The sequence below is a fragment of the Barbus barbus genome (assembly GCF_936440315.1).
Source record: "Barbus barbus genome assembly, chromosome: 9".
In the NCBI taxonomy this organism is placed as follows: Eukaryota; Metazoa; Chordata; class Actinopteri; order Cypriniformes; family Cyprinidae; genus Barbus; species Barbus barbus.
The window spans coordinates 1105887-1133125 of NC_136737.1; the positions used below are offsets into that span (position 1 = coordinate 1105887).

Genomic DNA, 27239 nt, shown 5'->3' on the forward strand with positions numbered 1-27239 from the left:
CTAAGATTTGTCGTGATAATGAATCATCAACCAGCCTGCTAGTGCTAGTTAAGAGCAATTAACCAATTAAACCTGCACTTTTAACGACGATTCTTTTAACTCGGGGAAATTGAACATAACAGCATCACGATCTGTATGAATTCATGCATCACTACAAGCTATTTATCTCATGTTGAAGAGTATCGTTATTATACGACCTTATTAAAAATGACCAGACTGCAGGGGGGATAATAACTCAAGACTAGCCTGACTGAAATTTAAAATAAAACTATTATTTTAGTGTTACTTCCAATAGTATGCTAAGCATGAATGATTGATAATGAATTATTGCCTGCAAATAACCCGATAGTAAATAATACAACTCAGTACTTTAATAATTACACTGTAACAAGAAAATCAAGTCTTCATCTGAGAGATGTTTTGATAATTAATATTTAACTCCCTCATCAGCTCTGCTGAATGCTTTAGCAAATCACACTTTAATAATCAATGAAACACAGTAAAGCAGTGCATTGGTCCAAATGATTTTATTAAAAAATGTCATAGTATAATGTAAACCAGTTTAAACACCATCTAAAAATCAGCGGTTCAGTTCATCTGTAACTCAGACTCGACTACATGTAAAACTGTTCTAGAGGATCCGTGACGAGTATGACACGCGTGATCAGCTTTCTTCAGAGGCAGACGAGCAACATTCCTCCAGTGTTCACACACAAACGAGAGCTGTGTTCCTTTAGCGTCTCATGCAGGGAAATCATGTCAGTTCGAGTCCTCCAGGTTGCCGCTCTTTTGGTCAGAATTGTGGCACAGGCGGTCCATGATGCTTTGCAGGCTGGGCTGGACGATGCCCAGCAGGGGTCTCTGGGAAGGGTCTCCGTTCCAGCAGGCTTCCATCAGCTGCCAGCACTCCTCGTCAAACGTGGGCAATCGCTCCGGCCGCGAGCCTGAAAGCAGCAAACACACACAGAGTTTACCCAGAGTTCACAGCGCGGCGTCGATGCCATCCGGCGACCGGCGCTCGTTACCTTTCTTGACGTTGGTCCACAGCTGGTCTTTACTGGAGCATCTCTCAAAGGCTTCTGGGAGTTTGACGGAGCCGGAGCAGAGATACCAGAAGAGGATCCCAAACGCGTACACGTCTACGGAGTTATCGTACTTTCCTGCGCAACGCAAGCAAACACACGTACAATCAGAACTAATGTAAACAACATCTTCATAACATAAAAAGTAAAGATTTTTCATTTTCAATTCTAAAATAGTTTAAAGATGGATCATTTTACTGTCCAGTATTAAAAAAGCACACTTCTAAATAAATTGCCATTTTACATTTTTTTTTAATCATATAAAAATCGTTTTTATCACCTGATGTTAAAATTGTATACGGTTATGTCTAAACAAATAAAGCTAAAACACTAAAAACTAAAAGCAAGCATTAAGCAGCTAGAGACCTGTGAAGAGTTCTGGTGCCATGTGGATGGGCGTCCCTACGATACTGCCGGACATCATGGCCTCGGGTTTACAGAAGCCCAGGTCAGTGATCTTCGCCCGGTTCTGTTTGTCCAACTGCACAGAAGAACACAAACACACATTATAATGCGTTATGAAGGGTTGTGAAGGATGTCAAAGTATTATGAAGGGTTATGATGCGTTAGCAAGTGTTATCATGCATTACGAGGTGTTATGAAGCACTATGATTTACATTTTACACTTTACGCAGTTATGCTTTGTGAAACACTATAATCTGTTATGAAGCACTATGATGCATTAGGAAGTGTTATGATGTGTTATGAGGTATTATGATGCGTTATGAAGCACTATGATGCGTTACGAAGCGTTATGAAGCATGATGATGTTTTATGTAGTGTTATGATGCGTTACGAAGCACTATGATGCATTATGAAGCACTATGATGTTTTAATTAGTGTTATGATGCATTATGAAGCATTCTGATGCGTTACGAAGCGTTATGAAGCATGATGATGTTTTATGTAGTGTTATGATACGTTACGAAGCACTATGATGCATTATGAAGCACTATGATGTTTTAATTAGTGTTATGATGCATTATGAAGCATTCTGATGCGTTACGAAGCGTTACGAAGCACGATGCATTATGAAGCACGATGATGTTTTATGTAGTGTTATGATGCGTTACGAAGCGTTATGAAGCACTATGATGTTTTATGTAGTGTTATGATGCGTTACGAAGCGTTATGAAGCACTATGATGCATTATGAAGTGTTAGGATGCATTATGAAGCACTATGATGTTTTAATTAGTGTTATGATGCATTATGAAGCATTCTGATGCGTTACGAAGCGTTATGAAGCATGATGATGTTTTATGTAGTGTTATGATACGTTACGAAGCACTATGATGCATTATGAAGCACTATGATGTTTTAATTAGTGTTATGATGTATTATGAAGCATTCTGATGCGTTACAAAGCGTTATGAAGCACGATGCATTATGAAGCACGATGATGTTTTATGTAGTGTTATGATGCGTTACAAAGCGTTATGAAGCACTATGATGTTTTATGTAGTGTTATGATGCGTTACGAAGCGTTATGAAGCACTATGATGCATTATGAAGTGTTAGGATGCATTATGAAGCACTATGATGTTTTAATTAGTGTTATGATGCATTATGAAGCATTCTGATGCGTTACGAAGCGTTATGAAGCACGATGATGTTTTATGTAGTGTTATGATGCGTTACGAAGCACTATGATGCATTATGAAGCACTATGATGTTTTAATTAGTGTTATGATGCATTATGAAGCATTCTGATGCGTTACGAAGCGTTATGAAGCATGATGATGTTTTATGTAGTGTTATGATACGTTACGAAGCACTATGATGCATTATGAAGCACTATGACGTTTTAATTAGTGTTATGATGCATTATGAAGCATTCTGATGCGTTACGAAGCGTTATGAAGCACGATGCATTATGAAGCACGATGATGTTTTATGTAGTGTTATGATGCGTTACGAAGCGTTATGAAGCACTATGATGTTTTATGTAGTGTTATGATGCGTTACGAAGCGTTATGAAGCACTATGATGCATTATGAAGTGTTAGGATGCATTATGAAGCACTATGATGTTTTAATTAGTGTTATGATGCGTTACGAAGCGTTATGAAGCACTATGATGCATTATGAAGTGTTAGGATGCATTATGAAGCACTATGATGTTTTATGTAGTGTTATGATGCATTATGAAGCATTCTGATGCGTTACGAAGCGTTATGAAGCACAATGATGTATTATGAAGTACTATGATGCTTTACGTAGCGTTATGAAGCACAATGAATCGTTACAATCTTGTCACAGAGATGGTGGATGCAGTTCCTCACCAGAACGTTCTTCAGCTTGATGTCACGATGCAGGAGACCCTGACCATGCAGGAACCGAATCCCCTCCACCACGTCCAGAGCTATCTGAAGACGCTCCTTCAGAGACAGACCGGCCTGAGAGAGACAGACATGACAATCACAACCACAGACAGAAGAACAGACAGACAGACAGACAGCTGGTGTCGTGACGGTACCTTCAGTCCCGTGTAGAGATCTCGGTGTAATCGCTCCATGATCAGCAGAACCGCGATACTGGAGCCGCCGCTGTACGAGTGATCGATAACTGACCCGTGGAGATTCACTAAACGATCATGTTTAGGCAGAGACCTGATGGATACAGAGAAACATCATGAATACACAACAAAAATCAAAAACAAATACAAATAAAAATTACATTAAAAAAAATATTTTAATTACAAAAAATACAATTGATAAATATAATAAGTATTATTATCATTATTTTTGAAGAATAAATGTAATTTAAAAGCATTACCGTGTGTAGTGGAACTCCAGCGCGAGGTCGTTCCAGTGCTTATCGTCCGGAGGAACGACTGACTTTAGGGCACACGGGTGACGGCCGCCCCAGCTATCACACAGATACACCACACCGTACTGACCACGACCCAGCTCACGGCCCATCTTCGGCTTTCCTGAGGACAAACACACACAGAGACTCACACTGATATCTCACACACACACACACACACACACCAGCGGACGGCTGAGATCGTGTGTGTGTCTCACCGTGCAGCAGAATGTCTCTCAGCGATCGGCTCTCCAGTGACAGGCGGGCGAGTCGAGGGGCGTGATCCTTCCTGACCCGCAACCACAGGTCTTCAGTTCGCTCCAGACGCCCCGTGTGACCCTCCTCCAGCTACACACACACACACACACACACACACACACACACACACACACACATCAGTACAGGACTTTCATCACAGTAACAACACCAATAACTCTTAATAGAACAGACAAAACTAATATACAACTGAAAATAGCATTTACAAAATTATTAAAAACACTTAAAAAAATTACAATAAAATATAAAAAATTAAACGTAACATTAACTGAACAGTAAACAAAGATATTAAATATAACTTATATATTATAATAAAGCACAAAAAACCTACATAATAATACATATAAATAATAAAATACCAAAAATACTAAATAAAAATATATATGCATTATGAAATAATGTAATGTAAAATAATATTTTAAAATCTGAAATTTAATTACATATTTAATATTAAGCATTATTGGAGATATTGTATATGAATTAAATATTGTATATAATAAAACAAAGAAATAAGTAAAATATATAAATGTAACAAAACATAACAATAGTTGTATGCATTATATAATTATTCATACTTGAATACAATAATAAATAATAATAAAAGTAAATCCATGAAACATACTGGAGATATTAAATACTAAAACACACACACACACACACACATATATAAATAATGAGTTTATTTGCAAAAACGGATAACTAAAGTGTTCAGAAATCATGTTTGTTATAGTTCTGTTTTTATTGTGTTTGTCAGCTGTATTTTTAACCTAATCATAACCCAACTGCTGTTTGATTGATATTAACTGCAATGCACAATGAATAAACTGGATTTATGAACATGGTTAAAAATGTAATGATAAAATAAGTTAAATATGAACATTTTAATATATAAAATACTAAATTTAAATATTAAAGTAGATTAAAACTAATAAACTTTAAAGACTAATTCAATAATAATAAACACAAAAACTAATAAAAATTATTCTTATTTTTGTTCAAATTAAATATTTAAATAGTGCTTAATAATATAATAAGTAAATGAAAGCAGTGGCTTGTGGTGTTCAGGTGTGTCTCAATGAGAGCTGATTGAGATGACGAGTCTGATGATGCGCTGAGATGGAGATGTGGAGTCACCTGTCGGAGCGAGGCGGCGAAGGCCTCATGGGAGCTGTTGAGTCTGGTCCTGAACTGAGAGCAGATGCTCTTGGCCAGTTTGGCGGCGCTCAGGCTCTCGATGGCGTCCTGCGCGACCTTACGCTTCCACTCGGCCGTGATGGACGGAGGATTGACCCACGTGATGCGGTGGATGATCTGAGGAGAGACGAGCGTCAGCCGCCGCACGAGACACGCCGGAGCAGGGCATTATGGGTAACCTACCTGTTTGATCTGCTCCCAGAAGAGCCTCGTGACGGAGGAGCCCGAGTGGAAGGTCACCTCCACGTTATACGCTGCGTTCAGGATCTGACCACAAAATTATTAACAACATGACAAATTAAGTTTACTTGTGTATCTCCTAAAATTAAAATCAATCAATTTTAATTAAATAAAATGTAATTACTGAAAATTACTAGACGTACTGTCTATTATATATGAAATTAATTAATATAACACGTTAATGAATATAAATATTTACTGCATATTACTTAGACATTATCTATAAAAAATTCTGAAATTAAATTAATTTTAATTTAAATAAATATTACCAAACAAAAAAAGGATCTTCATTGTATATTAATATATAATATACTGTATGACACATACTTAAATATTGTTATATAAAATTATTAAATTAAAATTAATTTAATACTAAATATGAACAAATTGACAATTAAATATTAAACATACTGTATATTACTTATATGCTTGATATTATAATTATAAAGTTACAATTAAATATGAAATATGACAATTAACAATTAAACTATTGTATATTACTTAAATACTTTAAGTTAGGGTTAATTATTAAATTTAAATGATTAAAAAATGAATTAATATTAACTAAACAACATGTTGCTTTATATTATAACACTTTATATTACTTACATATTTATTAAAAAAATATATCAAATTTACATTAATTAAACAGTATAGAATATTAAAATAAAATGGTGATCAACTATTACACATTAAACATGTATATTGCTTAAAAATGATAGATAAATCACATATTAGTAAATATATAAATATTATTTTTTAAAATGTTGCGTTTAGGATCTGTGTGACACTCTTGCAGTGTCTGTGTTTGATGTTCGTGTGTGTGTGTGTGTGTGTGAGAGTGAGTGTGTGTGAGTGTGAGAGTGAGTGTGTGTGTGTGTGTGAGTGTGAGAGTGAGTGTGTGTGTGTGTGTGTGTGTGTGTGTGTGTGTGTGTGTGTGTGTGTGTGTGTGAGTGTGTGTGTGTGTGTGTGTGTGTGTGTGTGTGTGTGAGTGTGTGTGTGTGTGTGTGAGTGTGAGTGTGTGTGTGTGTGTGTGTGAGTGTGTGTGAGTGTGAGTGTGTGTGTGTGTGTGTGTGTGTGAGTGTGTGTGTGTGTGTGTGTGTGTTGTAGTGTGCTGCACCTGTTTGAGGTGGTTGGAGGTGACGTTGCTGCAGGACTCGGGGGTGTTCTTCTCTAGGCTGCCCAGGCATCTCTCCAGCGTCCCCACGAAGCTCTCCCTCAGATAGTCCACTGAGCTGGTCAGTTTATTAGCCACGGCCTGATTGAGCTGCACCACGATCAGGTCCTGGATCTGACTGATGCACATCTTAATGTCCTTCGAGCTCACCGGCTCACCGTTAGACGACATGATGATGTCTGCACACACACACACACACTGATGTCAGCTACACAAACACTGACTGCTCTATAGTAACAGGACACACATGCCGCTCATTAACACTAATGAATTCCCTGTGACATATAATAATAGAGCAACTAGCAGTGGATTCCCCCTCTATCTCTCACACACACACACACACACACACACACACACACACAAGCGTCTCTTTAAATGTAAATGAGCTGCTATGCCCCACCCCCTTTGCAGAGGAGGGCAGGACCTTTACAGTTACTATGGACCTTTACTACGGTTACTATGGCAACTATACCCAAAACAATAACAATTTTGACTTTACCCTTTTCTTTATTTAACGGCTGAAATGTGAGGTTTATGGCACTTTTTCAAAGCTTTATTTGAACATACGTGTTATTAGATAAACTATTGTCAGTCATGTCATTTAAAACACAGACATCACTGGTAATGTTACTGTTTTAGTATTTTATTTGCTGTTTTTAACCATAAAGCTTTGGTGAAGTGATTTGTGTGTCAGGATTTTTTGATCATGTCCAGCACATTTGAACAATAACGCTATAATACTGGTAACCGTGATCTTTAGAGCTGGGTTTTGATGCAAATTTCAGGATATGATTCATGACCTGTGAACTGCAGGTTAGCGGCGTCCTCCAGCAGCTGCTCCTTCATGCTGCTCAGTGTCTCCACGATCATCTCCTTCATCTCCTCCTGCTTGCGGTTAGCGATGGCCATCAGGGAGCTAAAGAGCTCGCCCTCCTTCTCACGAGTGTACTCCAGCCGCCGCGGCGTGATCTGAAGATCCCTCTGCATGTCGAACGCCTGCGCGACAAAACACAGCTTCAGTCTCGACTAACCACGACCGAAAACACAGCTTCAGTCTCGACTAACCACGACCGAAACACAGCTTCAGTCTCGACTAACCACGACCGAAACACAGCTTCAGTCTCGACTAACCACGACCGAAACACAGGACTGAACGAGAAAACATTCACACGTACAAACACCGGAAACATCAGAGCGTGCGAAACGGCAACATTACGAATCACGAACGAATATTATATCGAGACACAGCACTCGTCGACAGCAGTCAATGCATTATTGAACATGAACGAACAATGATACCGTTTTATAGCATTAATCAACATTTGTAGATTTTAGTTTATTAAAAATGAACGCTGCCAAACGATTAATCGTGATTAATCGCATCCAAAATAAAAGTTTGTTTACATAATATATGTGTGTGTATTGTGTATATATATATTATGTATATATAAATACACACACATGCATGTAAATATATTTATATATGATATACTTTATGAATATAAATGTACTAAATATATGCTGTACGCGTGTCTTCATATACACACACAATGCACACATATTATGTAAACAAACTTTTATTTTGGATGCGTTGGATTTATAATTTTGACAGCACTAATATAATGTTCATGTTAGCTGCATTAATTCACGTTAACAGATACAGATTTTGATTGTAAAAATGTTCTAATTAAAACAATAAAATGTTGACATTAACATGATTAAATGCTGTGAAATACTGCTCATTATTAGTTCATGTTAACTAACTAAAATATTACCAGAATGATGAAGATAACTTGTAGTTACTAGTATAACCATAACTACAACAGAAAAAAATCATCCGTTTTATTTTAGCTTATCTTAAGCTTTAACAAAATATTTTAAAAATACATTTTATTTCAGCTTATCTTATCGTTTCAGTTTAGAGTTGTGGTTTTTTTTAAAGATGCTTTTTATTCAAAAATGCAAGGCTGCCTTTTTTTGTTTTAGTTTAGTTTTTTCATTAGAAAAACTAAAATTACATTTAATTTGTTTTAAATTACTAATAATTTAGTTTTTTCACTTATTTTTAGCACTATTTTATGTATAATTTATTGTATTATTATTTACTTATATTATATTATTTATTTTTATTGTCTTTTCTGATACATTTATTTTAAATCAAAAGCTGTATCTGTAATTGAAACAATGACATTTAACCCTGTTTTCTTCACATATCATGATATATCATACATAAATTGAAAGACATTAACTGATGTAATTTATGCGTTAATTAAAAATCCAGCAACAGCTACATTAGTGGTCAAAAGTTCGGAATAATTCAGGTGTTTTAATGCCTTTGAAAGAAGTCTCTTCTGCTCATTAATACCGCATTTATTTGATCAAAAATACAGTAAAAATTGTGAAGTTGGACATTCTGGAAGTTTTTTTTTTAAGCATTTGTTTCTCATTTATTTGGTTCCACCGTGTTTGCTGATTTTTACTTTATTTAAACTTTGTGCAATTAATTTTTTTGTTTTACATCAATGTTTATGCCGTGCCTGAAAGCTTTCTAAATCGTTTTGCATTTCATATTCAGAAGTGTTTATATGCAGTCCTTCTCTTAGGTAAGGAGAAGCCATGCCTTAAGTCTCATACTGAAGGTGTTTTGTGCAAGCGTGCACAGCAGTCTGTGGTCACCTGGTTGATGAAGAGGTCGAGGCAGCGGCAGTGGATGGTGTTGAGCAGCGTGGTGGCCTCCACCTGGTGGCTCTGCAGCAGCTGTCGAGTGAAGGGCCCCAGCACACGCTGCAGACGCTCCAGACTCTCTCCCAGAATGCTCTGCGTCTGAGCTGGAGCCCCGCAGGCGCAGTTCCCCGCCGCTGCGCCGATCAGCTCCAGAGACAGCAGCTGCCTGTGGAGGGCCCCGGGGTCCGAGGGGCCGCCGGGGGCCCAGACGAAGCAGACGGGGAACGGCAGCGTCTCACGCACCTTCTGCAGGTCGCTCAGCTGCTCGGTGCTCAGTGTGTCTTTACTGACGGCGTAGAGGATGATGGGAAGGATGCCGCGCTTGCAGTCCTCCAGAGCCTCCTCCAGCAGCTGCACGGCGCGGCACGGGAGCACCATGATCTTCACCTCCTGAGCACAATCACACACAGCTCACTAGAGTCATGCTAAACACAAATATATTTAGATGTGTTAATACTGCATAAACACCGGGATAAATCAGGCACTATTGACTGAAATTTATTAATATACAGTGGTGTAAATCTGAATGTGTCCTTTCAATTATGACAGAAAGTATTTTATAATATTAAACTTTTTAAATATCATTTTATTATAGATTATAAAATTACTATAAATATATAAAAGTATATTCATATAAAACTTTTAAATAAGTAGTCAATTAAAAATGTAATTCAAATTGAATATTTTTTTAAATTAATGGTCAATTACATTTGAACTTTTAATCAATTAAATTTGATCAATTTTCTCATCAATTAAAATGTAATGTTTTCCAGCTTAAATCGACTAAAATGAATGAATATATTATAAAATATTGAAAAATAAGAAAATATGAATTGACAAAAACCACTGATTAAATTGAATTTCAATATTACACTCATACTAGTCAACTAAAATAAAAGTAAAATATACTAATTAATGAACATTAATATCATTTCAATCATGACAAAAAGCTAAATTAAATTAAACACTGAATTACAATAATTAAAATGTTATTTCAGGAGATTTTCCCATTAAAACTTTTTTTTTTTTTTTTTTACATGTTTTTGTTATATAAATAGTAATATAAATAGAAAAAATATATAAAACTATAACATTTTTGAATAGTAAATTAATTAAATAGTCAATTTTTCAATTGAATTGTCAACTAAATTTTAATACTTGATCAATTACATTAGGTCAACATTTTAGTAAATTAAGACCTAATTTGTCAACTAAAATTAGCGTAAAACGTAATGAACACGACAAGGAAAAATATATTTTCACGCTGTTTTTGTTTTGATACGTTTTAAAAGCTATATAAAAATATTAACATACATACTAAAAAATACAAATATATAAATATAAAATATGTTTGAATGTTAGGTTAAATCCTTTCAATTATGACAAAATAAATTATAACAAAAAAAAAAAAGTGTAAAAATTAGCAAAAACAAATACATTCAAAAAAGTATGTTTTTTATTAGTTATTAAACCAGTTAATATCCACAATATTTCCAGACACTTTTGGTTACTGGATAAAAGATCTTTAACAATATTCTAGAGATGTATTCATATGCTATTAGAAAAGCAATCTATTAGTTACAGACATGTCTGATTTCTTTATCGAGCTCTGAACGTGCTGTGAAATCCCGCTCGTGTAGGTGAGAGGCGTTTCTCCTGATAAAGCAGTGTGTTCCTCTGGGAATCTGTTCAAGAAACATTAGACACGGGTCAGAGTTCCACTGTATGATTAATGTGCCGCGTCAGAGCGAGAATAAAGAGCGCGAGCACAATAGAGTCAGTCAGCGCCGTCTCTGACACAAGAGTCTCTCTGGAACAAACAACAAACATCTGATTCAGACACATCAAACATGCTAACATGTGTGTGCTTTAGCAGGAATTTCACTGCCCGCCGTCAGCGTACGCTCAGGGACCCACGCTAATTAACGTCTCTGCGCTAACGTGAGCGTGCACGGACCGAAAACAGCCAGAGTTCATTTGATAGCAGACGCGATTCTAGCAGATGTGTGCGATGGCAAACATCAGCGAACAAACACAGCCACACACTTTAAACCACAAGAGTCATGCAGAAAAACCTGACTGAGACAAACACTGTGAGGGTCTGATCTGACCGGAGTCTGACCTCCATCGGAGTCTGATTCAAGACACATCTGAAACCAGTCTGGATCAGAATCTGGTCTGAAACTGATCATAGTGTGATTGCAGACTGATCTGAGTGTTTTAGATTAACTGGAGTCTGATCTGCAACTGGCCCAACACTGAGTCTGATTTGAGGCTGATCTGATTTTGACTGAAGAGATCAGAGTCTGATTTGAGGCTGATCTGATTTTGACTGAAGAGATCAGAGTCTGATTTGAGGCTGATCTGATTTTGAGTGAAGAGATCCGAGTCTGATTTGAGGCTGATCTGATTTTGAAGAGATCTGAGTCTGATTTGAGGCTGATCTGATTTTGAGTGAAGAGATCCGAGTCTGATTTGAGGCTGATCTGATTTTGACTGAAGAGATCAGAGTCTGATTTGAGGCTGATCTGATTTTGAGTGAAGAGATCCGAGTCTGATTTGAGGCTGATCTGATTTTGAAGAGATCCGAGTCTGATTTGAGGCTGATCTGATTTTGACTGAAGAGATCAGAGTTCCTGATTTGAGGCTGATCTGATTTGGAAGAGATCCGAGTCTGATTTGAGGCTGATCTGATTTTGAAGAGATCCGAGTCTGATCTGATTTGAAGAGATCCGAGTCTGATTTGAGGCTGATCTGATTTTGAAGAGATCCGAGTCTGATCTGATTTGAAGAGATCCGAGTCTGATTTGAGGCTGATCTGATTTTGAAGAGATCCGAGTCTGATCTGATTTTGAAGAGATCCGAGTCTGATTTGAGGCTGATCTGATTTTGACCGAAGAGATCAGAGTTCCTGATTTGGAACTGAACCAAAATGGATTCTGATGTGTGACCAATCCAAGACCTTAATGAGTCTGATGGTATTTGACTCTGATGTAAGTCTGATTTAAAATAGATCTGAAACCAGTCGGATCAGAGTCTGATCTCACACTGATCCAAGCCTGATTTGACACTAATCTGTAACTGACTGGTTTAATATCAAACAGATTGAGCGACAAACTGAAGCTTGATTTACAGCTGATCCAAAACCTAGTCTGATTTGAATCTGATCTGAGTTTGAACAAAGAGACCCGAGTCTGATTTGCAACCGATCTAAGACCTAACGAGTCTGATGCAAAGCTGATTTGACTCTGATTTGATTTTGACAGCAGATGGAAAGTGATTTACTGTTCAGAATCTGATCCAATCTGATAAACAGACTCTGATTTTTGACTGATCCAATACTGATTTGAAACTGATTCAAGATCTTGGTTTGACTTATTTGTAGTTTCATCCTGATTTAAAATATATCCACCTTGAGTCTGATATGACGCCGATTTGAAACTGATTGTTTAACAGCGTTTGTTTAGAGTCTGATTAGACTAATCAGAATCTGAGTCTGATCTAAGAGATCTGAACCTGTCCAAACACAGAGCCCACTTCAAACTCTTCTCAGTCATGAAAGCAATCAAACTAATGAAAGAAAGGAATCCAACCATGGCCAAATCCACCAAGTATTTATAGCAGGCTCCCGGGACACAGTTTTCCCATCGCCATGGAGACACACACATCACCATAGCAGCTCTTTTTTCCACTGGTGGTCATGTGAAGTGCACCAGACCCACAGATCAGGGTTACATAAACACCAGGGCCCTCATTCATCAACAGTGTGCGTAATGAGTGCATGGGAAGTTTCATGCAAAGTGTGGGATCTACCAACTTGTACTTATATGTAGGAATGTGTGTAAATATAAGCACAAGTCTGAGCATGCTTACGCAGAGAATCTAGTGGTAGAAAAGAAAGTGCCGCCGCATATGTCCTGTGTCCTTTAAATGCAAATACTCAATGATTTCATATTTCAAGCTAAGCATCAGTGCATGATAAACACAGATTTTTTTGTACTTGCACACATTCTAAATTTAATTCGTAGGACAAAATATAGAACCTTTTCTACGCACTCTTGATAAATGAGGGTCCAGGAAAGGCGAGACGAGAAGCTGACTGATGTCCCTGCAGAAAAGTCTAAAAAAGTCGTGACGTATTGTCAAGTATGGTGACCCATACTCGAAATTGGTGCTCTGCGTTTAACCCATCCAAGTGCACACACACAGCAGTGAGTAGTGAACAAATGCACACACACACACCGTGAACACACACCCGGAGCAGTGGGCAGCAATTGGGGGTTCGGTGCCTTGCTCAAGGGCACCTCAGTCGTGGTATTGAGGGTGGAGAGAGCGCTGTACATTCACTCCCCCCACCTACAATCCCTGCCGGCCCGAGACTCGAACCCGCAACCTTTCGATTACGAGTCCGACTCTCTAACCATTAGGCCACGACTTCCCCTAAGTCAACAAACTCATCTCACAGAATCAAATCATATTTGGTGTGTTTTGAGAAAAATGACACCTGCAGCTAGGGCTGATTTTATCGATTAATAGAAATATTACCAAGCATTAGAATTAGACACTTTGACAATATGCCAATGATAACAGTAAAGAGAAGAGAAAAGAACGATCCAACTGCATGTCGGTGCACTGATTAACCGCTCAAGTGTGACGCACTCATATCACTAGCCGCCATTCACACAGAATGCACTTTTGTGTTGATAAAGATGCGACGCAGGCAGTGGAATAGGAAAAAATGCAAGAAGATGGGAGTGAACTTCTTTTAAAGTCCCCCTGTACTGAAAATCAAGTTTTTTATGTTGTTTATTTGTCTATGTAGTGTTTTTAATATGCTTTTAGACAAATCATGTGCCAGTATATTAAATCAACACCATTGCTGAGTAGAGGTCGACCGATTCATCGGTTTTGCAGATTAATCGGCATCGATAGTCGATTGCCGCAACTATCGGTTATTGGCAAATATCCATGCCGACAGTTTCTTTAACTAGTGGGTTAATAAAGAACAAGTTACTTGAATCATGTTGTAGTTACATTTTCAAGTTCACTAGTTAAAAATCGTAAAAAAAAATGTGAGAAATCGAGAAAAGCCAAATCGCCCAACCCTACCTGCAGCAGCGGGTGATGGAGCGTGATCTCCAGCTCGGCCAATCGCTGCGCGGGATCCTCGCACTCCTGGATCTCCAGGTCCTCGAGCGGAACCGTGTCCCAGCGTCCGCAGTGCGCCGCCAGCTGATGCACCAGCTCATACTGCCCCGGCAGCGCCAGGCTCAAGCGCGTCTGACGGCCATGCGTGAAGCACAGCTTCCTCCTCCTGCAGGCCCCGCCCTCCGGCCCACAGGCCCTGCCCACCTCCAGGCCCAGGGGGAGGAGCCTCTCTCCCAGCAGGCAGTTGAGCAGCTGGTATCGGGCCGAACAGTCCTGGCCCAGGATGAGGATGTAAGGGGAGCTACCGACCCCATTCTGCAGATAGTCCTCCTCGTGACGCGGGAGCGAGATGCAGCTGAGCTGATCTGAGACACAGAGACAAACTTAGAGAGATTTGTTCAACATACAACAAATTTCTGCAACTTGTAGCTCGGACTGGGCTTAAAAACACTACGTAATTCGCAGTATTGCACTACAATACAATACAACTTCACTGCAAACCAAGACTGAAATTCTCTTTGACCACACCAGAAATACAAGACACAAACAAACTATACAACAAAAACGATAAATCCAATATATATATATATATATATATATATATATATATATACACACACACATACAGACACATATACAGGCAAGTCCATATTTATTTGGACACAGGCACAATTTTTGTTATTTAGCTGTTGAACAAAACATATTCAAGTCACAGTTATATAATAAACATGGGCTTAAAGTGCAGACTCTGAGCTTTAATTTGAGGGTGTTCTCATCACAACTGGTGGAAAGATTAAGGAATTACAGCCCTTTAATATGTACCTCCGCCCTTTTTCAAGGGACCATAAGTAATTGGACAGATGTGGGCTATTCCTTCGTTATTTCTACATCAATTAAGAATGTAAAAGGTCTGGAGTTGATTCTAAGTGTGTCATTTGTATTTGGAAGCTGTTGCTGTGAAGCACATCATGTGGTCAAAGCATCTCTTCATACAAGAGAAACAGATGATTGTTAGGCTTCAAAAACAAAACAGATCCATCAGAGAGAGAGAGAGCAGGAACATTAGGAGCCAAATCAACAGTTTGGTTCATTCTGAGAAAACAAGACTGCACTGGTGAGCTCAGAAACATAGAAAGACCTGGACGTCCACGGAGGACAACAGTGATGATGATCAGAGAATCCTCTCCATGGTGAAGAAAAACCCTTTCACAACATCCAGCCAAGAGAAGAACACTCTCCAGGAGACAGACATGTCTGCAATCAAGAGAAGACTTCACCAGAGCAAATACAGAGGCTTCACCACACGCTGCAAACAAGCCCAGATTAGACTTTACCAAAAAACATCTAAAATAGCCCGAGCACTTCTGGAAGAGCATTCTTTGGACGCTGAAATTAAGATCAACCTGTAGCAGAATGACAGGAAGAAGAAAGTGTGGAGAAGGCTTGGAGCAGCTGATGATCGAAGCACACAGCATCGTCTGAGTATCATGGAGCAGTGTGATCATGAGCTGCATGGCTTCAGTGGCTCTGGGTTACTGGGGTTTAGTGAAGATGAGACAGAAGATCAATTCTGAAGTGTGTCGAGATATACTCTCTGCTCAGATTCAGTCAAATACAGCAAAGCTGATTCAGCGGCGCTTCAGAGAACAAATGAACAATGACCCAAAACACACAGCACAAGCAACCCAGGAGTTTCTGAAGGTAAAACAGTGGAATATTCTGCAATGTCCGAGTCAATCTCCTGATCTCAAACCTGATCGAGCAGCATTTCACTCGCTGAAGACAAAACTAAAGACAGAAAGAGCCGCAAACAAACAACAACTGAAGTCAGCTGCAGTAAAGCCCTGGAGAAGCATCACAAAGAAGTCTCTGCTGATGGCCAGGAGTTCACACTTAAGACCATCATCGCCTGCAAAGCATTCTCAACTAAATATTAAAAATCTACATTTTATTTATGATTATATTCATTTGTCTAATTGCATTTGAGTCCCTGAAAATGGTGGGACTGTGTATAAAAATGGTTGTAATTCCTAAGCATTTTCAGTTTCCAAATATATGGACCTGACTGTATGTACTGTATATATCAGTAATCAGCTTATTTGTAGATTCTCTGAAAACAAAACAGTAAAATCTAATTAAATATGCTTCACAGTTATTTTTATCGATTTTATTTTATTTTTTACGGCATTTTAACCAAATATTCATTGTAAAAGATTAAAAACCATTAAAGGAAGAAGTAAAATACAGTAAAAATGTATTTTTAAATAATCAAGGCAAGTTTTCACATTTGAGTTTATCATCAAATTAATGAAAGGATGAATCACATTTGAACATTTATATGCACTTATATAATATTTAACAGCAACATTTACCAATTTATATTTTTACTAAAACATTTTCACTGGAATTTACTTATTTAGTTGATTAAGTATAATTCTGAATATTTATGTATTTTCTATGAAAATAGTCTTAAAAAGGTCAATTTTTCACTGCATTTTAACCAAAATGTAAGAATCACATTTGAACATTTATATTCACTTATATTTAACAGCTGTATTTACCTACATATATTTTATCAAAACTATTTTAGAAATATATATATATATATATATATATATATATATATATATATTATTTAGTAGATTTTCTAATATTCACCAGTTTGGTCCCAAAAACTAGAGGAAAAAATTTTTCATAAATTTTAAATCATGAAAATGACACATTAAACATTTTAGAGTTATAAAACAAATGAATCACTCAATCAAATAATTCAATTGTTACACAGAAATGAATCAAACTTGCCAACCCGTTTTTGATTTTTTTAAAAAAATGGAGCTATTGTTATGAAACTCAATATAAGAATTAATGCCAAACCAGGGTTATTATACTCTACTAAAACTACAACCATAAAAGTGTCATTACTTGAAAAAAGAAAGGGAAGAGTTAACTGAATAATATCAAATATATATATATATATATATATATATATATATATATATATATATATATATATATATATATATTATAAAACTAATATAAATTAAAAATTTGTCACTATCTTGTCACCAAGTCAGCATTATTGTTTTGTTTAAACTTGAAATAAAATATCTGAAACTGAAAAAAAAATAATAATAATAATAATAACTACACTGACAAAAAAACAATACTAAAACTAATAGGAATTTCAAAAATAAAGGGAAAAAATGACAGTATTCATAAGAACTATAGCAGCATCCCAGTGATTGTAAAGTAAGAGTGCAGCAGATATATTCTGAATACTGAATGCATGAAGCGCGCGAGAGAAAGCAGGGCTGTTTGTGATGTCAGGACAGAAAAACAAGTGCTGCAGCGGCCGTGTGTCCTGAGGCCTGCATCTCATGACCGTCTCTGAGCCGCTCACAGAGCCGACAGTCTTTGGGTTATTATTAGGAAGTGCTCATAATCCCAGCGCTGCTGAGTCACTGCCTTATACAACCACCGCGCTCACCGCGTAATCTGTGCCGCACGCTAGCAGCCCACAAACACTGCCAGAGAAATCACCAACAACCGCCTGAGCGCCGCCATTCCTGCAACAGCTGCCATGAGCAATACAACAAAAACATGTTTACTAAGACACTAATCCACAATTTAATGATAAAAACATTAAATACATGAAATTACACACACACTCGCACATACATATATATATATATATATATATATATATATATATCTGTGACCCTGCAGCACAGAAGCAGTCATGAGTAACACAGGTATATCTGTAGCAATAGACAACAATACATTGTATGGATCAAAATTATACATTTCTCTTTTATGACAAAAATCATTAGGATATTAAGATCATGTTCCATGAAGATATTTAGTACATTTCCTACCATAAATATATCCAAACTTCATTTCTGATTAGTAATATGCATTGCTAAGAACTTCATTTGAACAACTTTAAAGGAGATTTTCTCAATATTTAGATTTTTTTGCACCCTCAGATTCCAGATTTTCAAATAGTTGTATCTCAGACAAATATATATATATATATATATATATATATATATATATATATATATATATATCCAGTGAGATGTTAGTGCTCCACACAGAGATGTGATCTGATCATCATCAGTCTGTCTGGAGTGACATGAAGAAACAGAACAAACTGAGACTAAATCCAGAAGACGCTTCAAGAAACCTCCTGCAAAGCTACAGAATGCTGTAAAATGAGGATGCTGTCAGAAATAGATTTTCTTTATCAGTTAACTTCTATTAATTAAACTAAATCATCATTTGTTGTGAGCATGCTTTGTGTTTAAAGCATCTTTTGTCCTCGGTGCACTTGAGCAGTTTCTCAGGAGCTTTGCAGGAGATGTTGTTTACTGCAGACTGAAGCAGCGATGAAACGTTTGTTTACATGCAGCTCATGGGGGCGTGGCCAGAGCTACCCACGCTCTGATTGGCCAGAACCAGCCCTGCGCGCCAGACGAGCTCCGACAGGCCCCAGGAACGAGACGCGCCTCGGTATAAATCACAGTGCAGGGTCCAGGGAAAGAGCAGGGGTCACCTGCCTGAGACAGGTCAAAGGTCACAGCGTGATGCCGTGAGAGCACTGCTTTAGATTGATTAAACACTCAACCATTTCACTGAGAAACCAGAGGAAACTTGCGTCAGACCTGCAAACCTCCTTTGTAACAGGAAAGAGTCAACAGCCGCACCGACACACACACACACACACACACACACACATCAAAGCAACTACAGTACAGATGACACGCTCATATTCTAACACTGACTCATGACACAGATTCCTCCACATCACACTGATGAGAGTGAAAGGGAACATGTGTTTAAACGCCATGAGAATAATATCGTAACATGAGAAAGTCATCAAGAAGGCTTGGGTTTTTTTATGTCAAATATATGTTTTGATTTTTGTCTTTTGATTTGATGGTGATACACGAGTCAGACAAGATTTTGTGATGTCAATGAATCAATGTGAGTTCATGTTCATGCATGTGTGTGTGTGTGTGTGTCAGTGTCCTCATTAAAGTATTGTGGAGTGTTTAATTCTTGGTTCAGCTGAATGTGACTCTGTTCACGGTTGTTAAGCTGCTTATTTCTGCACTAAATCCTGTTTGAGACATTTTCTGCTGTTAGCACTTAACCTGCTGCAGGACACACACACACACACACACACACACACACAATCAGGAATCCCCATCACTGATAACTAACACATTCACACAAACAGGCAAAGATCGACTGATAACCGATATCTCAAACCGATATTTACACTGTAATATATTGTATATTAGTCGTCTGATAACAGATCTACTGATGACTAACTCTGCTTGTTGTGTATTTGAGGAATAAAACCCAACCACTCTATTTAAGCAATGAATTGTTCAATTAACTTCTATTAAAATTTGTATTAATATCAGCCATTTTTTCCCAATGTTGTTATAATTAAACTAAAGCTTAAAGTAAAATTATTAAAAACTACTGTCCTAATTGAAATAAAAATTTTAACTGAAATTAGATATAATGCCTTCACAACAAACTGATTTTTATTTTATTTTTAAATGTGGAGGTGAAATAGGCAAGTACATTTACCAAAACTAAAACTGAAATGAAAATAAGTTAAGCTAAATGGGAAAAATTATTAAAAAGAATATATAGAACAGAAAATCATTAAATTAACTTCTATTAAAAACTTTATGAATGTCAGTCATTTCTTCAAATGTTGTTAGTATTATATAAAACTTAAACTAAAATGATTAAAATCCACTGTCCTAATTTAAATAAAGTGGAAATGAGATATAATGCCTTCACAGCAACAATGTGGAGGCAAAACTAAAACTGAAATGAAGATAAATTAAGCTAAATGGGAAAAAACACAAAATTCAAAGACTTAATATAACATTTTAATTAGTTTTAAAAGAAGTTAACAAAAGTACTAAAAAGGCTATTTCAAAATACTACAATAAATACTAATAATAGTATATAAATAGTACTTAATGATTTATTTTTTACAATTTAGAAATGCATAGCTTAGATATAAGAGCAAATATGTGTATTTAGATTATATATCAGTAATATTTAACTACATAATAAATATATTTAATTATAACACAATTAAAATGCATAATTAATAATACATACTATGCTTTTACAGTTGTCGTCTCACGGTCACATATTTTAATTTATTGTATTATTTTTAATATTTTAGCATTATTTATAGTTTCAAAAGCAGAAATAAAAGTGAAACATGCTGACTGGTTATAAAAACATTCCTATTCTGTGATAGCATTTATTCATATTTTAAATGAGCTTGTATTTGTATACTTCCAGCTTTAATTCCTAGCGCTTCTGAGATGTAAATGTTAGCAGTATCGGTCAGTCTCAGTGGACGGCGGACTCACCTGTGTCCAGAGCTCCAGGTGTGCCGCTGCAGGTGTTGCTGTGGTTCTGTCGGATCTCTCTGAAGAAGGCGAGGGTCTCCTTCAGGTTCTTCTTCAGGAACACGTTGTGTTTGTTGTAGTGGCTGAAGGCTCGGGTCAGATCTCTGACCAGAGGGCTGTTTTTCTGCGGGTTCTCCATCCTGACCCCGGAGCGAGACCCAGTGCGCCCGAGTCCGCGTCACATGTCCATACAAACACGCGCTGTTTCTGCAGAGGCCCGGATCACCGCAGGATGGACCGGACCGAACCGAACCGATAACGTTACAACAACAACAACAACAACAACCAGCGGCGCGCGCCCGCGCGTGTGTGTGTGCGTCAGGGCATCAACACACACACACTCACACACTTAAACACACATTCACTCACACTCACGGCCTCCTCCCGTTAACCGGACCGATATCGGCGCGGCTCGGTAACACACACTCTCGCGGACCGGGTCGCTGCTTGCGCTTGGCGGCTGTTAGGCAGCTCCTTCCCCCGCGGGTGAGCGCCGATCATCGATAATCCTGGGGTTTGCGTCGGAAATGTTTCACTTTCCAGCTCAAATACGGGGGTTTTGCCCTGCCAGCCGCCGCCGCCGCCGCTGCCCGTCCATTTGGCGAGAGAGACGCTCGGTGGGCGGGGCGCGACTGGTGCATGCTGGGAAATGCAGTCCGCTTAGCGGAGGGAACATAAACAAAGTACGTACTAAAAGATATACGTCAATATTTAAGTGAAAGACATTGTTAGGAACACTTAAGTAACTAATAAACTTATTTTGACATCACCACACACACCTTTCCTGCTGAAAAACTAAACAAACAATAGAAATCACAGATCACAGATATTCTAATGCTTTCCACTACGAATAGCCTACTATTACAAACTATCAACTTTTAACCATTAAAACCATTACAAATGTAGTGCAGCAGTGTGTTTTGTGACATATTCCTTTAGGATTTAGTGGTAGCCACCAAGAGAAGGAGAGTAATTACCAGCAGAGCCCATTACAGTTCCCATTATAACCAGTAAAACCATTACTAATTCTGTGATGGCTTCTATTATTTTTATTTATTATATATATATATTTCTCAGCAGGGTTCTCACTCCCTTATGAAAATCAACCATGGTTTTACAACAAATGAGACCAAAAAGCAGTGGTTACTATAGTTAAACCATGGTAACCACATGGTTTTGCTACACTAATCATAGTTTAACCATGGTATTTGTAGTAAAACTGTGGTTAATAATCAACACGCCAGAAAAACATGGTTACTAAACTTTCACTATAATAAAACCATGGTTAATCATTACTATTATTATTTTGGTCGCTGCGTGTAAAAATCGCATCCAGCTAGTCTTTATCTTAAATTGTATATTCATTTTCAACTAAAAAAAATACAAAATCGTGGAATCTGTCACAATGTTCATTCTTTGTGATGCACCCTCAGTGTAGTACACTACATGTATACTAAAGTGAGCTGGCGACCTCTAGTGGCGAATCCAACACTGCTTTTCTATTAAATCACTGTTTTTGTGATTATTTACCACGTTTCTGTTCTGTTTGCGTAAATGTACTCTGACATAATCTGACATTATGTTGTAAATCGATCGGCTGCAAAGATCATTAATTCTATTTCCGTTAGTTCGTCCTCTTTTATAAAAGAAGAGCCTAATTTGATGAATAATGTGATTTTGCTCCGAGTACTCAGTTTAGACGCCGGATTGAATTGAACGCTAATATGACGCGTGAGGATGTAGATTATTAAGTGACGTAGTTAATGTTGTTAAACACGTCATGCTTCAGTCTCTCACAGCCTCGTGCTCATTCCCTTCACAATGACGTAATAAAGTCAATTTAAACATGCAGCACTGTTAATGACTGAACTCTGTTTGATGTAAGATACTCATGAGCAAACTTTCAGTTTTATATGAGGCTGAATGATGAAACTCAACGCCTCCTTGTCCTTTCTGACTTATAACAAATAACAGAGCAATGCCTACACGCTGCTGTGTGACGAGTGTGCCGCAAACAAGCTAAATAACACAGGACTACGTTTTTATCAGCTGTCGACCCAAAAAACGAGCGTTTAAGGACGCCAATAATTGTAGAAGTCCGAGTATTTCTCGTTGGGCCATGATTTGGATCATTTCTCAAACAAAAGGAAGGCAAGGAAAAGGGGCGCTGACATAGACAATAAAACGTAGCTTCTCAATATCCTCTCAGGTGCACAATAATCATTAAATAATGATTAAAGCTGCAGCAGCGGCTCATTAACAGAACTGCACGCGTCTCGCGGAAGAATATTGTAGCCGGAGCTACTTCTCTCTGTTCATGTCTTCGGCGAATCACGCAGGTACTGGACTCCTCCGCAGCGGTCCCTACCCGATCCAGTCGAAAATAGTCCGAATAGAAACACTTATTATAGGCGTACCGTACTGATTCAGGATAAGACAAAACGCGCTTTGGAAAGCGGATTCATGTTTACTATATAAATTTAGTCAATTTTGAACACAAAAAAAGTTACGGACTGCAGCTTTAAAAAAAATGAATGTTTCCTGTCTCCGATGACGTCTCCCTCCAGTGGGCGTGGTTCTCACAGTAATATGACACATTGCGCTATACTTTTGTCCTTAAACGCTCGTTTTTGGGGGGTTGACCGCATATAAAAACGTAGTTCTGGGGTTTTTTAAGCTTGTTTACTGTAAACCTCGTCACACAGCAGCATTTAGACATTGCTCTGTTTTGAATTATATGTCAGAAATGACAATTAGGAGCCAGCTTCCACAATACAATATCAATGGAGAGCCCCCCCCCCCCCCCCCCTCTCCCGGTGGGCGTGGTTTTTTATTATGACGCGTGTCGCTGTGTTCGAAACGTCATACTATCATACCACTCTTACTATTTCTGCAGTATCCAGTATGTATGCTGTGCATGAAATACCCGGATGACCTACTATATTTGCCAGAATCTGCAAACTTAATGATCAGGTTAGAGTTGTGTGATGGTGTGCAGTCGTGGGTCAGCAGAGTGAAGAGGAGGGGGCTCAGCACACATCCTTGGGGGGCCCCAGTGTTCAGTGTGATGGTGCTGGATGTGTTACTGCCGACCCGTACTGCTTGAGGTCTCCCGGTCAGGAAGTCCAACAGCCAGTTGCACAGAGAGGTGTTGAGCCCCAGCTGGGCCAGTTTGTGTTTGAGCTGTTGAGGGATGATTGTGTTGAATGCTGAACTGAATTCTATGAACAGCATCATCTGGTGGCCACACCAATAAGCCAGGATTCTCACAATGATTTCTGGCACCCCTCTTTGTCTCATTTTAAAAAATAACTTTGCATGGTTAACCCGATCAAAAGCTTTAGATGCATCAGTGAAACACATAAAAACTGATGAGTTTTTATCTCTATACTTATTTACTATTTCCTTTAATGCATAGATGCAAAGATCAGCACCATGTTTAGCCTTAAATCCAAGCTGGTTGTCTGTAGAGTTAATAAACACATTTAACCTGTCCAACAAGATTTGTTCCAGCACTTTAGACAGGATGCTTGCTAAGGCTATAGGTCTATAATTATCTAAGTTTCCTACCATTCCAGCTTTGTTTTTAATAACTGGTACTAACAAAACAGACAACTTTGAATCTGGTAACACACTGTGAATAAAAAAGCCAGTAAAACAGACATCTAATAAAGGGGATATCCTCTTACTTCCATATTTAAGATGTTCAGCAGAAATATTATCTAGGCCACTATAGTTTTGTTTTGAGGCAGTTTGCTTATAGCTTGATCCACGTCACGTGACGTAATCACTAACTTGAATATCTCCCACATTATATAATTCATTTTGGATGCAATTAAAAAGACTACAGTGAAGTTGTCTCTATAATTCTGCAATATTCTCTGCCCCAGAAACTCCATCTAAAGCACAAGGAAGAGACACTCTGCAACTATTAAGAGTTCTGACTTTTGTCCAAAAAGCAGTAATATGTGTCTCTGCAGCACAAAAGCAGTCATGAGTAGCACAGGTATATCTGTAGCAATAGACAACAATACATTGTATGGATCACAATTATACATTTCTCTTTTATGACAAAAATCATTAGGATATTAAGATCATGTTCCATGAAGATATTTAGTAAATTACCTACCATAAATATATCAAAACTTCATTATTGATTAGTAATATGCATTGCTAAGAACTTCATTTGAACAACTTTAAAGGAGATTTTCTCAATATTTAGATTTTTTTGCTCCCTCAGATTCCAGATTTTCTAATAGTTGTATCTCAGCCAAATATTGTCCGATCATAACAAGATTATGTATAAATCTCAATTTGAAAAAATTGACCCTTAAGACTGATTTTGTGGTCCATGGTCACATATTATGATTTAGGAGCTTCATAGCCATAGAATCAGGCCTTAAGATTTGCTCATTTGCCTGGGTCTACCTGCCATAACCCATCATTTATAAGCTTATATTCAGCCTGATATTCAGCTACAAATTTACTCCATCCAGGCCTAGTCTTATTCATGATACCCTTCAAGTTAAAAAATGGCTTACTACAACCATGCAAGACATTAACTATATATACATTGAGCAGATATCCCTCTGATGATTTACATCTTTACAGTTAACATCACTACACATCATTGCATCCCTCTGTAAATGAATATCACTCAGGCATTTATCTGTACTTACATAATAAGCTAAAAGGTCCTCGTTAGTAAGTGCTGAGCAATCCATTTTTGCTGCACTGATATTGCTTTCATCATTAGACATCGCTATGAAATAGTCAACATTTATCACCACAGACACAGGTATATGATCAGCTGTTACTGTCTCATAAGAGACACTCGTATCCCTCAGCGAGGCATGTGCATCTGCTGTACTAACACAATGGTCCGACCATGATGCTGTGTTCCAGGCCTCATAACATAGGTATAGCTATCAGGCAAACACACTTCACTTGACAAAGTCTTGGCAAAACTGACCGATATGACTAGAAAAGAATGAATTTCTGTCGGAAATGTCCGCATTCATGTCCCCAATGACATACTTCAATAAAAGAACTGATGAAAGCTAATCTATTTAAATACTCATCTTCATTATAATGGCATTCGTGAGGTGTATACACATTTAGAATAATACATTTCTTATCTTGATATGTTGCAATACACCAGTTAACATCCAGTCTAACCACCTTAACCAGTGAGTCGAACTTCTTTCCCACAGTATGGCTCCACCCTCTATAGTAATTATAAATATAAGATACGTATATACATAGCGCTTTATACAGTAGGCCCTACTCATTGTTTCAAAGATATTAAATAATAAGAAGAATTCTGCGGTAAAATAATATATAAATAAAAATAATATTTCAATTATGCAAACAAATTAAGCTTTAAAGAGAAACTGTACTTTAAGTAAATATTTGAAAAGTGGAAATAAAACCCCTCATTAATAATACAGTGTTATTTATGCTCAGCTGAAGGTCTTTATCCCAGTAAATTGGCATTCATCTAATAATGTATATATGATCATTTACACTCAATATGTTATTGCATACTGTTTTATAATGTACTACAGTATACTGAAGTATAAATATCTGCCAGCTAACTATTATTTACACGCATGTTGCTAAAGAAACAGATTTGATCATTATTTGCACTTAGTGTAACTAGAATATATCACTTTTTCCAATTAGTGCAACTGACAAAAGTATGATAGTTCAGCTGAGCGTTGATTCAGTTCTGTCCAACAGCCTGTAAAGTTCATCAGTTATGAAATGAGTTGAATTGGGCAATATAGCATTGTTAACTGGTATGAAGCCTTATTAGCAAGCCTTTGTAAAAATAATGGTTTGCACATTACTAACAACCTCGACAGCTGTGCTGAATTAATGTTTGTGTTTATAATGTGACAGTTAAACATACTACTCTGATATAAATATTGTTGTTTATTGTACTGTTTCACTCACTATTCTTTAACAGTAGGTGATATGCAGTCAGGAAGTATGCTATCTGGAACACAGCCCCTGTCTCTAGAGAGGGTTTAAACACGCCTACCTAGTGCACTACAAACGCGAGGGGCGGTACTTACGGTCAGCGCCCCGCCCACACCGGACTCCAGTAGCCGCTCCGCGCGTGCCGCGCGCTC

At 37.7% G+C, this 27239-nt stretch overlaps 1 protein-coding gene across 1 annotated transcript; it reads right to left on the reverse strand.

The window, feature by feature from the left end:
- Positions 1 to 508: 508 nt before the first annotated feature.
- On the reverse strand, positions 509 to 21725 carry LOC306875574 (dual serine/threonine and tyrosine protein kinase-like). Its single transcript, XM_079426247.1, has 14 exons — positions 21064 to 21725; positions 14612 to 15015; positions 9455 to 9892; positions 7579 to 7774; positions 6722 to 6957; positions 5545 to 5628; positions 5302 to 5478; positions 4110 to 4239; positions 3859 to 4015; positions 3560 to 3692; positions 3366 to 3479; positions 1449 to 1563; positions 1026 to 1160; positions 509 to 944 (listed from the first exon to the last, which is right to left on the reverse strand). The coding sequence occupies exons 1-14, from the start codon at positions 21239 to 21241 to the stop codon at positions 760 to 762; spliced, it is 2682 nt and encodes an 893-aa protein (XP_079282373.1). The 5' UTR covers positions 21242 to 21725; the 3' UTR covers positions 509 to 759.
- Between the last annotated feature and the right edge of the window lie 5514 nt (positions 21726 to 27239).